Genomic DNA, 21,269 nt, shown 5'->3' on the forward strand with positions numbered 1-21,269 from the left:
CTCTAAATTGCCCCTAGGTGTGATTGTGAATGCGGATGTTTGTCTTTGTGTGCCCTGCGATTGGCTGGCAACCAATTTGGGGTGTCCCCCACCTACTGCCCGTAGACAGCTGGGATAGGCTCCAGCACGCCCCGCGACCCTTGTGAGGATAAGCGGTATCGATAATGGATGGATATATGTTGTATACCTGGTACCTGTGGGCACCACTTTGGTGACCTCTGGTTTAGGGTTTGGGGATGTGGTTAGGGTTATGGTTAATATTTAGAGGGTGATATGGTTCGGTGATGGTTTAGTTTTTACTGTGAGGGTTTAGTGTCAGGGTTACTAGGTATGCGGTTAAGGGTTTAGGTTGGGATTAGTAGGTTCAGGGTTAGGATTAGTATGGCCTCATAAGGACTAGTAAAAACTTAAATGGCTCCTGATGGGAAATGTTCCCCACCCTTTGCTCTACAACTTCATGTTCATTATTTTCTAAAAGACTTTGAACGACAATATGACTGAACGCGTACTATGCAGTATTTATGCTAATCCCGCCTCCTATTCCGTTAAAAATTTAGACATCTCGCTGAACAAGAGGTGTTCATCTTCAACAGAGCTATCAGGATACACGAAATGTTAAAAATCAAAATGGATATTCCAAGCTCAGGTGCTGGAAAAATGCATGAGCAGTTATTAGAAGGATATAAAAGTCACCTCCAAATGCAGTGACAGCTTTTTAATGAATAATGGCCAGAGGCACTGAGATTTCAGTGAGGAGGCTCAGAGTTCACATTCATGTTAAATACTTGATGTGGTCTTAAAAAGAGAATCCGCTTAAGGTTGACTATCTTCAGGCGGCTCGATCTGGCTAGCATGCTAATCCTCTTTTTTTTTCCCAGTGCTGTGTCTAATTAGAGTTTAGGGCTATTTTTTAAATGATGGTTTATCATGTCCATCTCTTGTCCTTAATTAAACTCATGTATTCTCAGTTTCAACTTTTAACACAAATACTTGGGGCCTGGTTTACTTACTCAACTGTGGGAGGCATTTTTGTCTTGCATATCAAATAATGTTGCTTGTATATTTGAATTGATGTCTAGTGAAACTAGACCCAAAACTAAGAAAAATTATCATTAGGAAGAAGCGGCAAGAATGGAGGCAGACTGGGCGGAACTAACAAGTATGGGAGCTCCCAGCAATGTAACAATGGACAGAGCTCAAGTCTCACGAGATTTCTTGGGGTCCAATTCAGGAAGTGTGCAATTAAAGGGTGTTCGACTTTAGAAGTTCAGTTGTATTTCTATTTACCCCAGAGTTGACACCCATTTCTAACTGAGCCTGAGCTACTTCAAAGAAAGAACGCAATAGCATTCAAAGTCATTTTCAGCTCAAATTGGACCCTGCATCAGAGCCTGACTGAGAAAATAGGTTCACTAAGTCCACAGTCCGTGCAGTCCTCGTTAAATGCATTTGAGCGAAAACGGAATGCAAATGATTCCGCTAAAGAACACAAAAAGATGAGACTGAAGATTCACTCTCGGCTGGATCTTACTAAACAGCCTGCTTATGCTAAGGAGACAACACGCACAGCTTTTGGTTCATGTCGCCAACAAAATTGATCATAATGTCGCAGTAAAAATGTGATTTTCTGCGACGTAAAATGTTCCTCTGGGAACTGAGTGCCTTTAAATTCCAAACAAGAGGATATCACAAGCAGCCCACTACAATATGAACATTTCCGCTCTCATCGACTCCCAACCCCCATCTCTTTCCCACTTTCATTAATTCCTTCGCTATCTATCTTTCCATCTTTACGCTCTGTTGGTCATGCATTTCCGCAAATCCCACAAACAGATCGCCTCTATTAATTAGGCTGCCGCTCACGTCCCGCTTGTGATATTCACAAGTAATAGAGATATTTAAGTAGATAAGGCGATATCTTCCTGTCACTCCATCTTTTAATTAGGCAGAGCTTTAACAGTTAGACGCCTGGCTGATCTCAATTCAGTTGTTGAGAAGGTACATGGACGGGTAAGATTTGAGTAATGTATGCCTTTGTGCACACATATGAGGTTGTGAATTGATATGATTTACTGTATTATTATTATCAAGCCAGTTTCAATTCACATTCAAATTCAGTAGGTATAGCTATTATGAGCGGACTTGCCAAAAAGTCTTAAAAAAGCCATCATTTCAAACACACCATTTTGGTCATTCTCAGAGGCCCTTCAATGCTAAATTCCTCCTCTTCCAGCTACCAAACCTGAACAACATCTACTAGACTAGGGTGAAGCCTGATTTGGAGGATTTTGATATTTTGGAACACTATGGCCTTTTGCCGATGATGATTACATTGACTCACGCCAGAAGCATGTTTTCCAAATTTCATACGGTGAGTTAATGTTTTGGCCCACCATTGACTGTGTAGTCACAATCATTTCAAATGAGAATTTTTCAAAAATATATATATCCTGCACTCAGCTCAAAATAGAAAGCGTGTTTATTTAATGTCAATGTTTGAAGGTCTTGTGCAAGATAATGTCTATACAGCATGTGTGCAATTAATTGAAAGGTCCATGGTGCACTAAACACATGGGGAGAATATCGATGCATAATTAAAAGCCTCCACATACGTGTTTAGGGGTGTGCACTGAAGTGACGGTGTCGTGAATTGGTGGGAAGCAATTACACACTTGACATGAGATAAAGACTTTTACTACTGTCACTAGAGAGTCAATTTTGTGGAATACCATGACTGACACCATGATTCGCAATCTTTTCAGAGTAATGGCGGTGCTATTTCACACTTAGTGGAGGTGACCTCCGCAGCATCCACGTATGTCTGTCCGTGTACCATTTTTGCCCCTGCAAACACCCTGCATCTAGATCTTCCTTGGGGCAAAGATCTAATCCACTTTAGCAGTCGCTGTTCCGGGATCATTCCCTAAAGACCCGTTACTCTTCCTAACCTTGTCAGAGCACTGCACTGCAGGGCACACATAATGAAGAGAATAGAAAATCCAACACGGGAGCTCCGAGTAAATCATTAAAACATTTTTTTTTTTTTACCATGGTGCTCGCTACAAAAGCAATGAGACAATTTCGGGTTGTTAAGAATCCACAATGACAGACTCTATCGGGTTTCTCAGGTCTCAGTGGATTAAACGTCTCGCTTCTAATCAGGACATCTCGCTTGACACCACGTCCAAATTGTCCGGCTATCGTATAAATTGTGAGACATGATCAAGTTCATTTAGTAGGTTACTGCACACAAGTTATTTATTTTAAGTATCTTAATGCAGTTTTTCCATTTAAAAACCTCTTCTAATTAACGTGTCTTGTCCCTTTGCTATTCTGGGCATTGCCTTGGTAAATTGTAATACATACACATAGTAAAATAGAATACAGTACAATCAAAAAGACTGGCAAGCCAAAACAGCAACACCAGCCGAAACACGTATAGTCCCTCAGATGACTTCACATGATGTAACCTCTTTACAATGTTGCGTGCAACAGAACATGTTGCCTGCATTTCTCCGGAATAGTAGTTTTATTTTAACTTTCAAATTCACCCGACATGAATGCAGTGTCATATATTATTGGACAAAAAATATGCAAATCTATGTATAATATTGTTTAAAAGTACATAAAACATTATGTAATAAAGGGCTCCCTTGAAGTGACACGTCCTTCAATCTGCAGTTCAGTAATTGAACTCCCCCGTCAACTGTATGAGGGAACACGATTTACTTAATACTTGCTATACTTTACTTTTTCTATTGGAAACATGACAATCAGCAAGTCATTACTGAACTCGTAAATACAAACATGACTCAATATATCTTAACCCCACCTTCATTTATGATGGCGACTATAAATTTATGATCCATGTCATGATGGTAAGATGATTAAAAAGTTCCTTGCTATATAAAGTCCACCGACAAGTCACAGCTTGAGGCCATTGTTCCCCAAACTGAATCTGAAATAATCCACAGGATGGTAGATCTGTCATTCTGAATCCGAACTATTCCCGAATCGACGTGCGGGCTTTTGCACCTCGAACGCACGCTGACATTCGTCACGATTCAAATTATTTGTTATTGGTGTGTTTGCGTGCAGTCTCCGATAAAGATGAAGTCTGCAGGCACGGTGGACGGAGGCTTGTTCACGGAGAGTTATTGCAACATCTGCAATGCCCAGCTCATCTCTGAGTCCCAGCGCACGGCACACTATGAGGTAAGACCGTCTCCGTACATGTGGATTTTTTTTTTGTCATCGCTAGCTTTTTTTGTGGCACGACTCATTTGCAAGATGAGTGAGCACAAGCAATTGCACGCACAAAACAACAACAAAAAATGTTGCTTTGGCAGGCGGATTCCTGTGCTGTGGTCTTCGTACTGGGCTTATTTGTACAGACAAACAGTGCTCATCCATTATCCATAGACTTAATGCAGCATGGTAATGGTTGAGGATCACACACAAACAAGCACACACACACACACAGACACTATTTGTTTTAATGTGCACTACCTCTCAGCATACTCCCTAAGAGTAATTTAATGAATAGCCATTAAATAATCAGCCCTGTCCTATATTTACCAAGTGCACATGAGCAGGCGCGCACGCACACACAGACACACACATGCACACGCACTACGTTCATGCATTGGGGTCTTTCTTGATTACAAAGCACAATTGGGATTAACAAGGAAACTAATCAGGACAAGCACTTATCTGGAGAGAGTGAGCGAGGACTGCAACGATGTGTGTTAGCATGCGCGAGTGTGTACCAACTACGCTAATTACCGGTAGTTGAACAAACACACATACACGCAACCTTGAAATGTGCACATAAATTCATTGCAATCTGTCAACCCAAATACAAAAGTTTGTGTTAGATGATCAAGGTTAGCAACAGTGTTCGGCAATGGAAGGGGATATTTCTTGGAACTGTCAGTTGAAAGTAGGTAATTCAGAATTCTTAACTTTAAATGCACCAATTTAAGAAATAAATGCAAAACCATCCATCCATTTTCTGTACCACGCATCCTCACTCGGGCCATGGCTGAGACGGATCAGTCCAGGTCTCATCCAAAATTGACTTACTGGATAGCTTGCTGTCAAATGCTATAACATAGTCCACTGGACATTTCTAAGGTTAAGGGTGACTCGGAATCCCCAAGTTCGAAACTGTTTCTCCTTGAGTAAGGTCAACATTTGTGCCGGGTGTAATTAGATTCCCTCCAGGCGTCTGTAAGTTACTGCGGTCATGGAAATTGGACAGATGTAACCTTCACGTTTGACCATCAAAATTAAATGCTCTGCCTTCCTGCAGTGGAGCACCCAAGATATTCTGAATAACAAGAGTGTGCATGGGAACTTGTCTAAAGAAATACTACATGTTTTTAAAAATCTACTTCACACGTTGCTCCAAAGGAAGGGTTAAAAGTGCCTACTACCTCTTGACACACATCAAATTGTCATAATGAAGGATAAAGAAGTAGTCAATGCCTGTCCCTCAAGTAACAATTAATAATAATGAACCACATACGGATAATTATTGGACTTTCAAGCCACACTTCCAAAAATCCAGTTCAGCTGTCTATGGTACAGTTTTCAATGGTAAACCATTTCCCTCGCATTTCCAAAGCATGGGTTTGTAGAAATGGTTGTGATAGCTCAGTCAGTAAATGTAAAAGTATATACGTAAAATGAAATGATGACGGCGATTGATGTAATCTCCCATTGAGTGTGCAGACAAACGCCTTTCACACTGCCCATCATAGTTGGATTTTCCCATTTTGAGTTCTGTGTGAATGACAATGAGACCGGATGGGAGGGACAAAGTCAGCCTGGCAATATTCTCGCTTCAAAGGTCATTTCAGAACTGTAAAATTGCCTCGGTGAATGGACAATGGTGGCATGGCAAGACAGCTGGGTAAAAAGATTTCATTTGACTCTTGGTTCTGCTGTACTGCTGTGTTGATAGAAAATGCTGTGGTCTGACAAGTATTCTAATAATAAAGGATACAAGAAAATCTGGAGACCATATTATACATTAGTATAGGGGGAAAAAACAGGATGATTTGGGGGGAGCGTATTATATTCTGGGCGTCTTATACTTGTGAAATTACAGTAACGTCACCAATTTAAATTACAAGCCATTGTTCGTCTAAAAATGTTTTTTCTGAGCATGTACTGCAAATATCCTCGAATGAGGCAAAATATATAGTATGCTATTTCTTTATAGTGAGCTCAAACCTTTTAAATGTTAATGTCAGGTCCTAAGCTTTTACTGAAATTGAGGAAGTCGCTTCTGTTTATTTTCTATATCAAATCGAGCTTCAACTTCCCTCAGTAACGCAGAGCGAATATATTTTTACTCTGTCATCCTTGTGTCCTTCCCACTGTTGGTCTAACTTGATTTTGACCAACTGTGAAAGAAGCGAGAAAAGCCAGGTCCATTAATGGTGGCGGCCGGAGCTCTGAGGGTCAGCACAGTATAGCCATGGTGCTCACGATGTTTCGCTTTTAGCCGCCAACCTGCAGCAATCAACTACACAAACATAAGACTGCTTGGAGACCCACAACCGCACACTCAAGTTCTAACAAAATGCATTAAAGTAGTCTGACAAGGAAGGGGTGGAGGGGCATGAAAGATGTTGGGGAAGGAGGGGGTTTACTATCCCAAGGATGGGTGTCGAGGGATACGATCGATGCTACTCTGTAGTACAATGCCTTGTCAAAGTCGTCCATTCATTTGCTTTATATGTTACCCTGCCTTGTTTTAACACTTTATCTAAAAATCCTAAATCATTGCCTCTAATGGAATTCTGGCTCTGTTTTTGCCATTACTTTACCCATAAAATAAGAGTGTATTGATTTAAATGAGTCTCACCTCAAGGCGGGAATACAGCAATTATGAAGTAATTGATGTATTGGATAAAAACACCAACAAAATTGATATAACTGAATAGGGATAGGTATTGTTAAGATTTTAATGATACTATTACTCTTAACGATAATTCGTATCGATCCGGTACTATAATGGTATTCCTTTTTCATTCTGATTCCAATATTAGAATTAATGTTTAAATAAATTACTCTGTCCTGCAACTGCAACAGACCTTCATGTAAACTAAATACCGGTACATCAAAACAATTATTTAAAGAAAAGGAAATGTTTTGAACAAATCACTGTTTTAATTTTAAATATTACTAAAATAATTATTGAGTGCAAAAGAAAACAGCGGTGTAGAAGTTGTAATACAATTTTATTGTGATATATATATTTTTTCATAATATAATCCAAATTTCATAATCTACAAATTCGTTTTACCCTAAAGACAGCATGTAGCATGACAATATTGATATGCAATGCCTAATGAAATGTGACATCGGAAAGCATGCTGGTGTAGTAATACGGCATCGTTGCATACAAGTATACAATGTACAGTATCACAATATGCATAGTTTGATATTCCGTCATCTAATCTCTAGTCTATATTTTGCCTCCTGATTTATATGGCAAAATAGCATCTTTTCACAGGGACATCATATTACCACAAATGGTCGAGGTTATCAGGGGTCAGGACTTGCTATAATAGAATCCTACAAATAGCGGGAGATAACCATGTCAACTTTGCGCACAAGCACATGCTATCATTTTAGTTTGTTCGCCCGCAGCACTTTTTTGTTGATTTTCAATGTCCCGCATTAAAGTGACAGTGAGCAGCTTCAAGGACAGCTCACTGTCATTTTCAATATAGCCTCAGGTGCTGCGTCTCTGCTTGGAATAGTTCAGACTCATTATAAAGGCGCATGAAAGATACAAGGTAAGACAGGTTTATCTTTCAGAACAGAGACAATCCAAAACGTTTCACAGATAAACCACAGTTTAAATATCAACTATGACTGAAACCCTTAATTCAACATTTAATCAATCACATGATCAAAAAGGCCAGATTAATTGATTACCATGCCTAATTCTAATCAAGATATAGGGGGGTCACAACAATTTGGGGTCAGCTGGAAAAACCAACGTGAAACAGAACCCGTCTACACTAAATACACCGTACTTTACAGCCGTCTTCCGGGAATTGACCGTAAGTCTGGCATGTGAGCACAAATGGACTGACGCTTATTTCCTGTCTCTATTTTTGTGTTTATTTTAGAGCAAGAAACATGCGAACAAGGTGCGTCTGTTTTATATGCTTCACCCAGAAGATGGAGGACCACCTTCGAAGAGACTCCGGCCGGACAATCCGGTATGATGTCACTCACTGTAACCGTTACATACTCGGTGTGTGCATAACCACTCTAAACAGGAATTACCTTCACCAAGGATTCGGTTGTGTTTGTGTATTTTCGTCTACAGCCAATCTAAAAAAGATGTCGCTGTCAAATGAAATCCAATATGAGTGAAATTTGTTTTGTATACGCGACACAATCGGATATCGCACCAGTCCTCATCCTGAGTGCACATTTGACATTTCAATTTAACATGGGAATTACCATTTAACAAATTCATATTTTTAATCTGTCAAATCTCGTCAATTCAGTTCAGGATTTGAATGGCAGGGCATTGATTGACGCTTTATCTACCACACAAATGGAAGTAACAGGGGTCTAAGGTGTTTCTTAGAGGGAACGTCTCTAATTACCGATGATATTGATGTATTAGTATTATCAAATATTTTATTTTATTTTGCATTTGTTGTTTGCTGAAAATGTTCCAAAATTACATTAATTCAATTACGCTATTAGGCTAACAACATCCTTTTTTGCTGTTTGTTACGCCTTAGCATGCTTTAGTAATGTGATGCGCTGCTTACAGTTTTTAACTTTATTGATGTATTGTTATTATTATTATTATTTTATTGGGATTATCTTATCTCAAATGTCATCTTTATAGATGCCATCTACTGTGACTTATGATGGCATCAGATGTCATTGTGAAGGTAATTACAGCCACCTATTATTTTTCCCTCTGGGTGGGGGCGGGTAATTATTTGACGTGTGCCAGTTATTTATGAGGCGAACGATACATGAGCCTTCTAAGTAAGCCATGGCATTTATTAGGCCACTATTTAAAGAAAGATGATTTATTTCATCCCCCCACACACACACTTATGGGCATTTCACTCAATGATTTTAATTTTGACTTCTTGTAAAAAAATAGATAAAACAGCGACTTGCAGGTGAAAATGGGTCATGATGTCCTTGGCTGTACTTTACTACTTTACAGAGAACCTGATTTCCCCCGGTGTAACCCGCCTGGACCATCCATTCTCAAGCTTGGCCGTGGCAGCGGAGCGCCCATGGGGATTTATATGTTGTTGAATCACCCGTGTGGTTTTTGTGGGCTGTAATTCTCCCCAGAGAGGCGATGGTGCCGTTTCTGGTGAGCTTCAGTGGCTGCCAAGTAGCTCTGTATCGGACTACTGCAGGCAATGGCTGGAGAGGGCAGTACATCCCAAACGCGCGCGTTTGTGTGTGTGTGCGTGCGTGCGTGCATGTGTGTATACACCGAGAATTGTGTCTGGGTATTAAGTTGAGCTCTTCATGGGTCTCACTGTGCGCTTGGACAACAGACAGAGCCGAGTGTGTTAATGACACCAGGCAATATGTAAGCAACAGCAATGGAAAAGAGGTGTGGATGTGATGGATATCAGTGAAATAATTCAGCATACAACAGCGTGTGCCCCATTTATCTACCAAGACTGCAAGTTCCACACAACACACACACACACACACACACACACCCATGCGTACACACAGCGTGGACATAGCTGGTGGGAAAAAAAACAAATCAAACAAGGCGGTAAATTCTAGTGCCGTCACACAAAGTGAGCGAGGAGACCTTGGCTGGTTAAGGGCCAGTTAGCTCAGTGAGCAAACAAACCTGCGTCCTTGTGACAAAACACACACAAATATTTGCATAATTGTGTCCATGATTTAAGAAATGCGCACATTTTTAAATGATAAAATAGGTTGAGAGCCACGGGCAATCATCTTCAAAGAAAGAGATTAGCTTAGTTTTTAATTTGAAGTGATTTAAATGCAGCAAGGCAGAGGCATACATAAGAGTCTGGGTGTTTTTTTTAATTTTTTTTTTATTTCCAAAGCAAAGAAAAATAAGCTGTCAAGACATATTTGTAGACCAATAACAAGCAAAGATCAAAAGCCCAGTATTGTCAGTAGCCTACTGCACTGCTTTGTATTTAGTTAAAAAAAAAAACACTGGGGAAAAACAGCTGCTCGGGGTCAGCATTTGACAAAAATGTGGAGAATTAAAGGTAAATACATTGATTAAAGTTATTTTTCTCAAAAATCTAATTTTAAGGAATATCACTGTCAATGTTCTGAACTCCTGCTTCCATGCTTGTTTTGTATTTAGAGTAACGCTGCCTATAGTGGAGGTCTTAGCCAAGCATCAACCTGACATGTAAGTTGTGACTTACAGTATATACCGTAATAAACTAAGCAAAATCTGTCAGCGCCGATGTCTTGTTTTCGATTCTACTTGATGTGATTGCTGATTGCCGTAGAATGGACATGGTTGACCGCATGTTTGTCCAATCACATTACAAGCTTTCTTTGTATCTAAGCAGTTTCCGTCCATATTTATCCAGTTAGGTCAGTTTAATGCACTACTCCAATCCAAAAACACAAATTGCAGCTATAGAGCCCTATTATGCAACGCAAACAAAAAATGTCATTAGCCCTGAATGGTAGCATAGAGTCCATTACCATTCACATGGGAAATAAACCAAAGTATAGTAATTTATCAAGGAGGTCTACAAAAAAAACAAATCAAGTGGAAATCAGGGCATATGTGAGCTTCCATCCTCTCTCCTGAGTGACAAATGTTTCACAAGCTGTGTGGAAAAATGGCATGCATGCGCGCCACATGACCTACTCGCATGAAATTGGCATGTTAAGGGCATGCACGCACACGCGCTCATGCACACAGACATACACATTATGGAAAAAAAAAAAAAAAAAAAAAAAAAAACACCTGCGTCTCCATCTGCCTTGCTAGTGAGCAAGACATGACTCAGCCCCTTCTGGCTTTCGCCTCATGTGGGCTCTAAATACACAAACGCTCACTCACACTCACACTGTGAGAGTATTACGGCGGTCAGCACTTCGTTCATAACCTTTCCTCGCATTTGTTTTCGTAGGACGCCGCGCAGCTTACAAACACTTATCGAGGGAGGACTTTATTTGCATTCACTTTGGCATTTTGTTTTTGGCACTCTCTCCTCACCGTACTTTATCTGATGAGTGACGTTGTTAATAAACACAAACATCACAGATAACAGCCAAGAATGACTAATCCGATACTGTTCAATTTGTTTAATAGCCTAGGATCTATACATTTACTTTATATAGACTTCAGATTTTCTAGTTGGCGCTAAGGTGATAATAGTTGAGTCTGTGATTTTTTTTTTCACTAAGATTAGCAGGTTCCTTTCCATTTGGATGTGCATTTATTCACATTCATTTTTAGTAAGGCACTGCTGTGTTTGCTGCGTGAACTCAGCACTTGTTGATTTCAATGAGGCGTCAATGTTGGGAAAAAAAAAATGAATTGGCGAATAATCAAATTCAAGCTATCGGTGAAGTCAACACAATAATTAGTTGGCTCAAATCCTAGCCCCCTTAAACAGCGACAATTATTCCAAAGCAAAAGCTGTCAGTGCCACTCTCCCCTTTACATGCAGACTGCTTTCTGCTGCTGCCTCTGATATTACATCGCAATTATGGCAAATTCATGAGTCGACATCACATTCTACAAAGTCATGAAAAAAATAGTCTTTGATAAGCAGTGTTAAAGAGTCCACCCCCAATTAGGCTAGCACTGACCCGCCCCAAGTTGATGCACCCCCTATACTGCAGTTAAGTAGATAAAAAGATAGCAGCCAAAGAAATTCCAGAGAAACAGTACAGATTATAAACTTGAAAAACTATGGCACACTTTGTGACCTGAATCACAAACTCAAACAAGAAATTGTTAGAGTATTTCCCCAAATATGAGTTTTCAAGAAAGAAATTTGTATGATTTACAAACTTTCCCAACCTGCAATGACCTTGTGCATGCAATGGAAAAGCACAAAGGCATTTGGGTAGAGTAAAAGAAATGCCAATGTTTACTCAGTGTGAAATGCCAGGCCTAGAGCTTTTTGTGGCTCTTTTTGTTTGGGAGTGGAGGTAAAACGCGGAGAAAGTAGGTCGTAAAGGTGCTCGCAGATGAAAGCGAGGTGGGGACGCGCGTGCGGGTGTGTGTGTGTGTGTGTGTGTGTGTGGAGAGGTGGGGGTGATACATGTTTTCATCCAATTCTCCACACGGCTTTCTCCTTCAGTCCGTGCTATCAACCTGCACAAAATGGGCAGGAGATGAAATAGTCAAAAACACAGTATTTGCATCACCTCCTCTTTTTAATTTACACTCTCAAGCGCTTCGTCCTCAACCTCCAAGTGAGAGCTTTCCTTCGAGTGTATATTTAGCAGCGATGTCTCCCATGGCGCATGAACGCAGCACAGTGAAAGAAGGAGCAAACAGAGAGCAAAACAGAAGGAGAGAAAGATAAACACAGCTAATTAGGAGTCTATTGTGAGGTGTACGACAGGCAGAAAGAGACAAAAAATTCAGAGATGCAGACGTCAGGCATACATGCAGCTCACAACAGAGAGCGATCAACATACATGTTACAGGAAATATAGATGTGGGGAAGGATATCAATATCATGTTATCTCTTACAATGCAGCATTAGATAAACCAGTATAGAGTATCAATATTGTTCGGTCTGTGTCCTTGTAATGATTTTGACCGATGGAATCTTCACAAAAATGTTGGGGGGGGGCCACTGTTGTTGATAGTTTTCTTCCATGATATTGATTAGCGCACAATTGCTGTATCTTATGATAAAAAAATGTCATGATAGTATCGTATCAAGAGTTAATTATTAATTTAAGGCATGAAACAATGGAAGCCAAGCATACAGGAAAAGTTCAATGACTTCGAAATTAACGGTGAACGGTTGAAGACACTTGGCAAAAAGAGAGTGCAAAACTTGAGTCATCGATGTTTATTGTTTAATGTGTTTCAGTGCAACGGCAGCAGCACTGTCACACATACACACACACATGCAGGCAAACACACACATTCTAATTGTTAGAAACTTCCCATGCTGTGTCACTTTTTCGTTTGTTTGCTTTTTAATGTTTTGATAGGTACCAAAGCAGTTGATAGTCCTTGAGACGATTTTGGCAGAACAAGCAGCACAATACCCACGGGAGAGGACATAAAGTAGTCGAAGTGGCGGGGAAAGAATAACGGGATAATAATAAGTGAGAAAAATGAGCGCAGGAGCAGCAAGTACATATTAGAGCAGAATAAGAAGATATGCTAACGAGCACAAGGAATGAATGCATATGCAGAAAAGCATGGGATGGATGTGACTTGGTTGTACTCATGGGTCCCGTGGCTCCGGTGACACTGTCATGAATAAATATGGAAATGGGACAACTATAGACTGCGCGCATATAACAAGACATTTCGCACCTGCAAAAATCAATGAGGTGCGGCAACGATGTCATGCTTACAGGAGCTACGATTTCATCCATGTTTGGAATGTCTTCTGTATTCAAGCGGACAAGATGTAATACAATTATGCGCATCAAATTACAACTTGAGCCGAAAGGATTTTACAAATATAGAAGCGTTAAATTGGAATTTCCATGTCAAATCGGTGTCAAATGTGCAATCTGGATTGAAAATACATGTATAGCTTCTGAGCCTGCATGTGGGTTTTATAGTCAATGGTTTGACTAAGAATGTCTAGAAAGTCATTTTACCGCATCATAAATATCAAATGTCATTCCATTTTTATCAAATTGGCCAATATGTCTTGGCATTCATACATAATTAAATCATCGGCTAATTGGTTATAAGAATTTAGATAGTTTTGTAGAATTTATCTTGATTTACTCGTCAGCCATTTTCAAAGAAGAATTTGCCATATTGCCAACTGTTTAAGAAAATATTGACTGCTCTTTCACGAACCATAGATATCATGTTTTGCGACAATATGAGCACCGGATCTACTAAAAGAAAGTCGACTCTTTTCTTTCACCAGAAAAAAAAGGTCGCTTCAAGAATCTAGATGTTTCAGATTTTCAGTAACTTTTGTTAGTTTCACCAAAAATTCTGGTTTCTGACCAAAAAGTGGAAAAAATGTGGAGCGTATGGAGCGTATGCTCAACTGACGGAATTGACCAAGTCGATGGCGAGCTAGGAGCCCAGGATTGAAACTTGGAAATTGCCTGGAATAGAACTGAACCATTCTGAATCATCCCTTCTCTGGTCGGGCTGGTAGGAGGCTGCATTTTAGCCAGCCGATCCCCTTCATTGAATTTAAATTGACTGGCATTTTGAGTTCAAAGAAAGAAAAATTAAGTTTAAATAAAAGACATTCAAAATACTTCATTTTTCATTATTTTTTATTTTACCAATAAATCGTAATTGTAAAATCTGGTGTGAGAGAAAATAATCTGGATTTTCTTATTAGGCAAAATCGAACAGCCCTACTCAGTGGCTGTTTTACATGGCCCTTGTCTTTTACTCGATGAACTGCATTATATTTTCTCACGACCGCTACACACACTTCCTATTACTAACTGTGACACATACTCTGCTTACACTATACATATACGCTGTTTGAGTGTGCGATGTCTAAACTAGTCTGACTTCCAACATGTTGCTATATTTTCCCCCCATAATAGATGTGACAAGCCGAAATCTTGGTCTTCTATTCAAATTCTAAACAATGCAATGCCACCACCTAAAGAGACCCATTATTCATTAAAGTTGTTTACGAACCTGAATTTAACATCGAGACTGGGCAAGACCCTCTTTTCTCAGTGAGTATTTTTGTCAGTAACGGTGAATGGTTGGATTCCACTTGCCGAACATAAACGTCCATGGCAGTGAATGAGTTAAAAGTGCCTCTAACCTTAACTCCCCCTTTATTTCATATATGGGATATTTTCCAAAGTAAAGTCATCTAAAAATTAAGTACAGACAAAACCAAAAATCATAGTGTAAACAATATCAGTAAAAAAATAAAGCTCAGATCGACGAAATGCCTTTAGACTCTTTAAAAGTCTCCATAACTTGTGACAGACTCATATTTTGTCAAATTTTATTAACGTGTGGACCCAATGTAAAGGCAGCATCCGTGAAAGAGTACCTATAGTGTATCATTAAAAATACATGCTGAAGAAGTTGCAGCACACACAAAACACAGCCAATAAAAAGCCAAGTCCCTTGGCAGAGATAATTGCCGGTCGACATACCCTCCATCCCATCATGTGTATGCGGCAACCATAAACAATGCTCCATCAATACCAACCCAGCACAATAAAGTAGACATGTGCCAACACAGACGGCGACTGCACTCGTGGAATTGGAGGGGGTGTGGCGGCGGGGGGGGGGAAGCGGGAAGCGGATCACAGCATGGGGGGAGCGACACGTGGGAGGACCGAAGAGGGGGCCGGTGGAAAACCTGCCAATACCGATAAATATTTCATCCTACAACACACACACAGTCAGTGAGCCTGGTGCTCACAGGGGGAAGGAGGGAGGCAAATATAGAGAGGCAAGAGAGTGAGCAAAAGAGGAAAAAGAGGGTACAGCTGAGACATAGCAAAGCCTGGAAGGTGAAGGTGTCCTCAACATTTATGGCCGTGATGCTAAGCAGAGCTGACACCCCTCACTCACACACATACAGATGAGGGTGTCACACACAACTCCTCTTTTACCCTTCACTCTCCCGACCCGAGCCTGGCTCGTCTCCTCCAGTTTGACACCTGGACTAGTAGGAGAGCTGGTGTGAAAAAGAAGTCACAGACAGAGAATACGATGGAAGACGACAAGAGTGGACGGATTGACTCCTCAAAGTGAGCGGAGATGTGAACAAGGAAACAAGACAGAAAGTGAACATGAGCAGCGCATTTAGGGCAAAGAAAAGAGGGGAATACTACTTCCTTTTAAATCTCGCTACAATCCAGACTATACATCATGGAGAGAAGTGTCCCAATTGGAGGCGCACACGGAAAGTGTAAAATGGAATAGTATATCCTTCTGCATTACTGTGAGAAGCACAACACCGAGAGTTGTCATTATATTCAGAGAAAAGGAGGGCTTCCATAGAGCAGATTGTAGGGTGCCGTATACAATTACAAGCTCCTCTGATTAGCACTCACGTAAAACATGAGGAGACTCGTGATCCTGACATTGTTCACAAATAGAGCACCACATCAAGCATTAGCTTGGTTAATTGGGTGCTTCTAACATTGTGACCCTCTCCAGTACCTAATTCCTGCATATGTCTGAAATTTGTGACAAAATATGCACCTATATCCCGATTGCACTTTTATGAAATGTTACACATGAATGAACACGTTGATGGGTTTTGTAAAATAAACCAATGGTTAAATTAATCTTTTTGTGTCAAGCATTTTAAGATCTTATACGGGATCTAATTAAATCGATGTATCTCAGCCATCATTTAGCCGAGGCATCCGTTTTATATAAGGAAATATCTCACCGCATACCACCAAACAAAACACTGGGGGGGAAAAAAACAGTCTCATAGCACCCTGGGGCGCCACCAGTTGGGAATGACTGCATTAAATTGAGCAGGTGTACCTAATGATTTGTCCAGTCTGGGTCAATGTGTGTGTAAATAAAAAGCAATTAAATTAGACCATGTTTACATGGCTTCTCTGTACCTAAGATGAAGCCTGTTGTGTATGCCGCTCTGGGTTTACTGAATATTCTTAGATTTTTCGCATCCTGTTCCAGCCTATACACCAGATGGGCAAGAACAAAGAGAGGGAACAGCTCGAGAGAAAAAGTGCTTGGCTTGGTTGTGCGTGTGTACGTGGAAGAGTATTTATTATTATTTTTTTTTTTGGTCAGCTCGGCAGTTACTATTTTTCTCTGTGTGCCTCATCCGCTTCATCATCCTTTGTAACGTTCCGACATGATGAAACGGCAAAGAGCCACAGTGTCGTCCCAAAGCGAGATAATTAGCTGATCATCCATCTGCGTGGTGTGTCGTATCTCCCCCTTCCCCCCCATCAACTCCTCATCACTGTGCTCCTCTCTGACCACTTCCAGGACTGCGACGAGACAGAGGTGGACAAGAACAAGTGCTGCACCTTGTGCAACATGTTCTTCACCTCGGCCATCGTGGCTCAGTCCCACTACCAGGGAAAAACCCACGCCAAGAGAGTCCGCCTGGTGCTAGGTGAGACTCCCAGCAGCCCCCCAGCCTTGACCACGCAGCCTACCAACGCAGGTATTCAACAAAGTCCAGCTTATCTCTACAAAATGAAGATTGCATCCTTCAGCATATGCTTGGGACCATGTTTGGTACAGTGTAGTAAAAAGTCTCTGGCATTCCCTAGGCAAAATTTTGAAATGATAATTACAGCGCCGTTGACGTCTACTTGAAACTGATTCAGATCATGTCGTTTTGGAGGGGTGGTTCTGTCTCATCTTGCCAAGCACAGCTTTCATGACCATGACGTCCGGTCTACAGCTAGCAGCTACTCAATGTTACCATCTTGGTGACTTCATTTACCATTTTTATATTTAGCAACTATTCCGACACCATTTTTTATTTTAAAGTGATGAACAACAAATCTCACAACTGTTGCTGGAGAAGTGTTATCGGAGCCTCTGAGACTACTTCCACAAATACATTTCACCTCTCCACATCCACACCGCAAATGCATAGCGCTTGCTTGCGGATAGCCGCCACTGGCTAACTGGCTCATTGTAATTTCAATAACACTTATTACTGTAGGTGGGCAGACAAACACTCCTGAGACGCCAACTAGCCAAATTTCCACCATCTGTTCCCACTTTAACTGGAGTTAAAACGCCTCACCAATAGCATGCAAAATGTATGCTAGGTTACATCAAAAAAATCAAATCAGACTTTACAATTTTCCAAGTATGCATGCCACTATGATCCAAGAATAGCATTCTTAAATTGACGTTTCTGTATATCCAAGCAATAGGTAAAGCATATGTTCATATTTTGACTTCAGAAGAAGGATACTAACAATTCCAGTTGAAAAAAATTCTGGAGATTTTTAACAGGCTGGTGTGCATTCCAAACGTCTGATGATGCATGTAACATTTATTTGTTCAGACAAAAATCCAATCAATACTTTCATTGAATTCCACTAATGAATCCTACCAAAATGATGAAGTGTGCCGTATAATACACATTGACAAAGACACATTGTAGCCTACTGTGTATTTTCATGTAACACTTGTAATCTATTTTAGGCGAAAGCAGGTCTTTTAATAGAAATATTTAGTCAACCTTCGAGTCAAAACATCTCATCTGCTTCAGAGGAAAAATAAAAGCGTCTGTAAACATGCCAGAGGCCCAAGGGGGAAGACTTGGAAGGTGAAGTTTAATGAAGATGAATTAATGTTTGTTCAAACTCGTATTTTTTTTTTAAATTAGCTTGTCTTGACGCTGGTGAGTCGTCCCCGGGGAGGCTTTACATAATGTGACTCTAATTGCATTTATTGTCACAATTCATAGAGCTATGCTTTTGCACACTCACAAAAAGGAGCATTATAACAGAGCCCCAAAGTGACTTTTTCCTCAACTTTGCCCTACTTTGGAGATGTGCAACTTGTGTAGTTTCCTCTAGTGTAAGGACCTGTCTAAGCAAAGCAAACAGTTGCAGGAGACAAGAAGGCATCATGGGAGAGAAATGTTTCATCTGGGATTGAAGTCCAAAGCAGGCTTCACTCTCTGATGCGCAATCAATCTGATGAGACATATGAACCTGCGCATGTACCAATCAAGTGGAACAGTTCAGTTCATCACAAAATGGCTTTGAACTTTAAAACCTGACCAGGCTTGTGTCTCCATTATGGGATGCATAGATCAGGAGGTAATAGCTTTTCCCGCTACATAACAGGTACAGTATTGGACAATTCGGTATGCTCGTACGGGACGATGAGTATGATTTTTTTGGTTTTGGGGCCCAGTCCGAAGGGAAACTGAAAAAGTTGACGTTTCAGCGATCATAAAGAACTATAGCTAAGCATTGATTTGTGACTCGTGCAGGCAACGGCAACGGGAAGAACCTTTCTGGTTGTTTAAACATAATGCCCCCAAAAATACTTCAAGATACATTGGAACCTCAAGTTACAAATGCTCTTTTTTACTTTGTACGTACAACATGAGTTTTGTACCAAATTTTTGTTGAAAAATGACCTCTATTTACGTACTATTTTCGATATATCAACGATCTTGGAATGAACGAACTGATGGATCTATGTTGTGATTCTTTTGTGTGTGTGTGTGTGTGTGTGTGTGTGTGTGCGTGTGTGTATGAATGTTATGTATTAAAATGTAATGTTTTTTAATCAAGAGAACGAACGGTTAATGACAGTGTAATGACATCGCTCCGTCAAAAATCTTTGTAGCCCCAGTTAAGCATCTCCAGCATTTTATTTGATATTCTAAATCATATACTACTTGTTCCCATGACGCACAAAACACATTCAGACTGCACCATGGGTTCCCTGTACCATCCCATTTGTACTACATTTGTTGTAATGTGACAACACGGCAGCAGGGCGGGAGAATCTCTTTCGACTGTTGTGAACTCCTGTTTCCATGCCAGTGCAATATTGAACAAAATAATGCTGCCTGGTGCAGTTGTGTCAAAGCGGAAATGTCTTTTACTGTCGCTCAACTTGTCATATCTAATCTTATGATGCACGTCTTTAGAAAGCAAACTAGAGTTGGGAGTGAAATGTGCTAAAAACTGGCACGGCAGAAATGAAATATTCTGTGCTCCTTTAAAATGTTCTTAAAATAGAAAACACAAAAAGAGCCATTGGAAGTGCAGCGGTTCGTATCGCTGACTGAACAATCAACTGCTCAATGCCTCATTCACAATCACCATGTCGATGATGATGTGGTTGAACAAGGTTGGCAGACAGAACGCCAACAAGATGGAAACCATGCAACTGCACTGCTTGTTACATGTGAAACATGTAATGCATTCATGCTTCCATCTCGGGAGGACACTAAGGCTGGATTTACGCAAGATGATTCTAGTGACAATTCTGATTATCTTCTCCTATGTGGGACAGTTGTGACAAACTGTCGGGTGTCGTCAAGTGTGAATCTTATAATTCAAATATGAATTGGATATTGGTCAAACTGGACAGATCGGTGCACGCGTATTGGCGCTGACGTTGAAATCTGACAATCAATGATGTGTGTACCCAAACAACACTCTTCTGGGGAATCAAACCTCCAGGTAAAGCTTGAAGATGCATAGACATTGTAAAGCGAAAAAAATACCACATTGAATTGGATATCTTCAGATCAGAGTCACGTCCCTCCCAGTGGTGGTAACGATATAGATCAGATCGGGTGAATGTAATAGCGACAGCCGAACTACAGTGGTAACAGTTAGCATGAAATATGGTCTAAATATGTTTGGATGTTCATAGGCATACAAAGTAGAAGGAAAACAACAGCCGTTGGAGTAACAATAATGTGAATTGCATATAAACCAGTGGGCGTAAGAGTCAGTTCAGGCCAAATAAACAATATGTTAAAATCAAATATTTCTATTATTATTGTCAACATCAGTCTACCTTGCTTGTGTTGTTGTTTTCCAGCATTTTTGGCCTGTGCGCATTCAGATTGTTTCTTATGCACGGTAAAAGGAGATATCAGAAGAGTCACGAGAAAATAAAGTAACAGTATCTATGTTGACTTTTAAGTCTGGGAATGTTGAATTAATACCTGCAGTGTAAATACAGTTTTCAGAATCAGATAGAAGAGAAGCTTTTGAATTGGACCTGTTCTCCATTCTCCTTCGCAGTTCGCACATCACCATCCCACCCGCCCGCACCCCACTACAGCTCTAAAGCTCTCACTCTCCCTCATGTGCCCCACTCCGTGAAAATCACTTACTTCTGCTCCAGTGTGCAGAGATCACAGTCACGAGAAAAGACAGGGTGGGAAAACATGAGAAGATGGTGTGGGGGAGAGATACATCCAAGAATCTTTACCTTGTGCATCAGAGCACATGTTGGCCACTACAAAGCTGTCACACACACACACACCCAGAGGTGCAGAGATTTTAGCATTGATTTTTTCTATGAGTAAAATTAAATACCAGTAAAAGGGCAGAGGGATTTAGTTTTTAATTGAGATTTA

The 21,269-nt window shown here is 40.5% G+C and overlaps 1 protein-coding gene across 1 annotated transcript in view; it reads left to right on the top strand.

The window, feature by feature from the left end:
* Positions 1-21,269, top strand: part of LOC147139903 (zinc finger matrin-type protein 4) — a 61,706-nt gene that overhangs the window by 14,969 nt on the left and 25,468 nt on the right. The window contains exons 2-4 of the mRNA XM_086045907.1: positions 4,099-4,215; positions 8,154-8,246; positions 17,171-17,351. Of these exons, the coding sequence (XP_085902033.1) occupies positions 4,099-4,215; positions 8,154-8,246; positions 17,171-17,351 (391 nt within the window). The remainder of the gene's footprint in view (positions 1-4,098; positions 4,216-8,153; positions 8,247-17,170; positions 17,352-21,269) is intronic.

The sequence above is a fragment of the Filicampus tigris genome, chromosome 11 (genome assembly GCF_054856515.1).
Source record: "Filicampus tigris isolate MCC_2025a chromosome 11, RoL_Ftig_1.0, whole genome shotgun sequence".
Lineage (NCBI taxonomy): Eukaryota > Metazoa > Chordata > Actinopteri > Syngnathiformes > Syngnathidae > Filicampus > Filicampus tigris.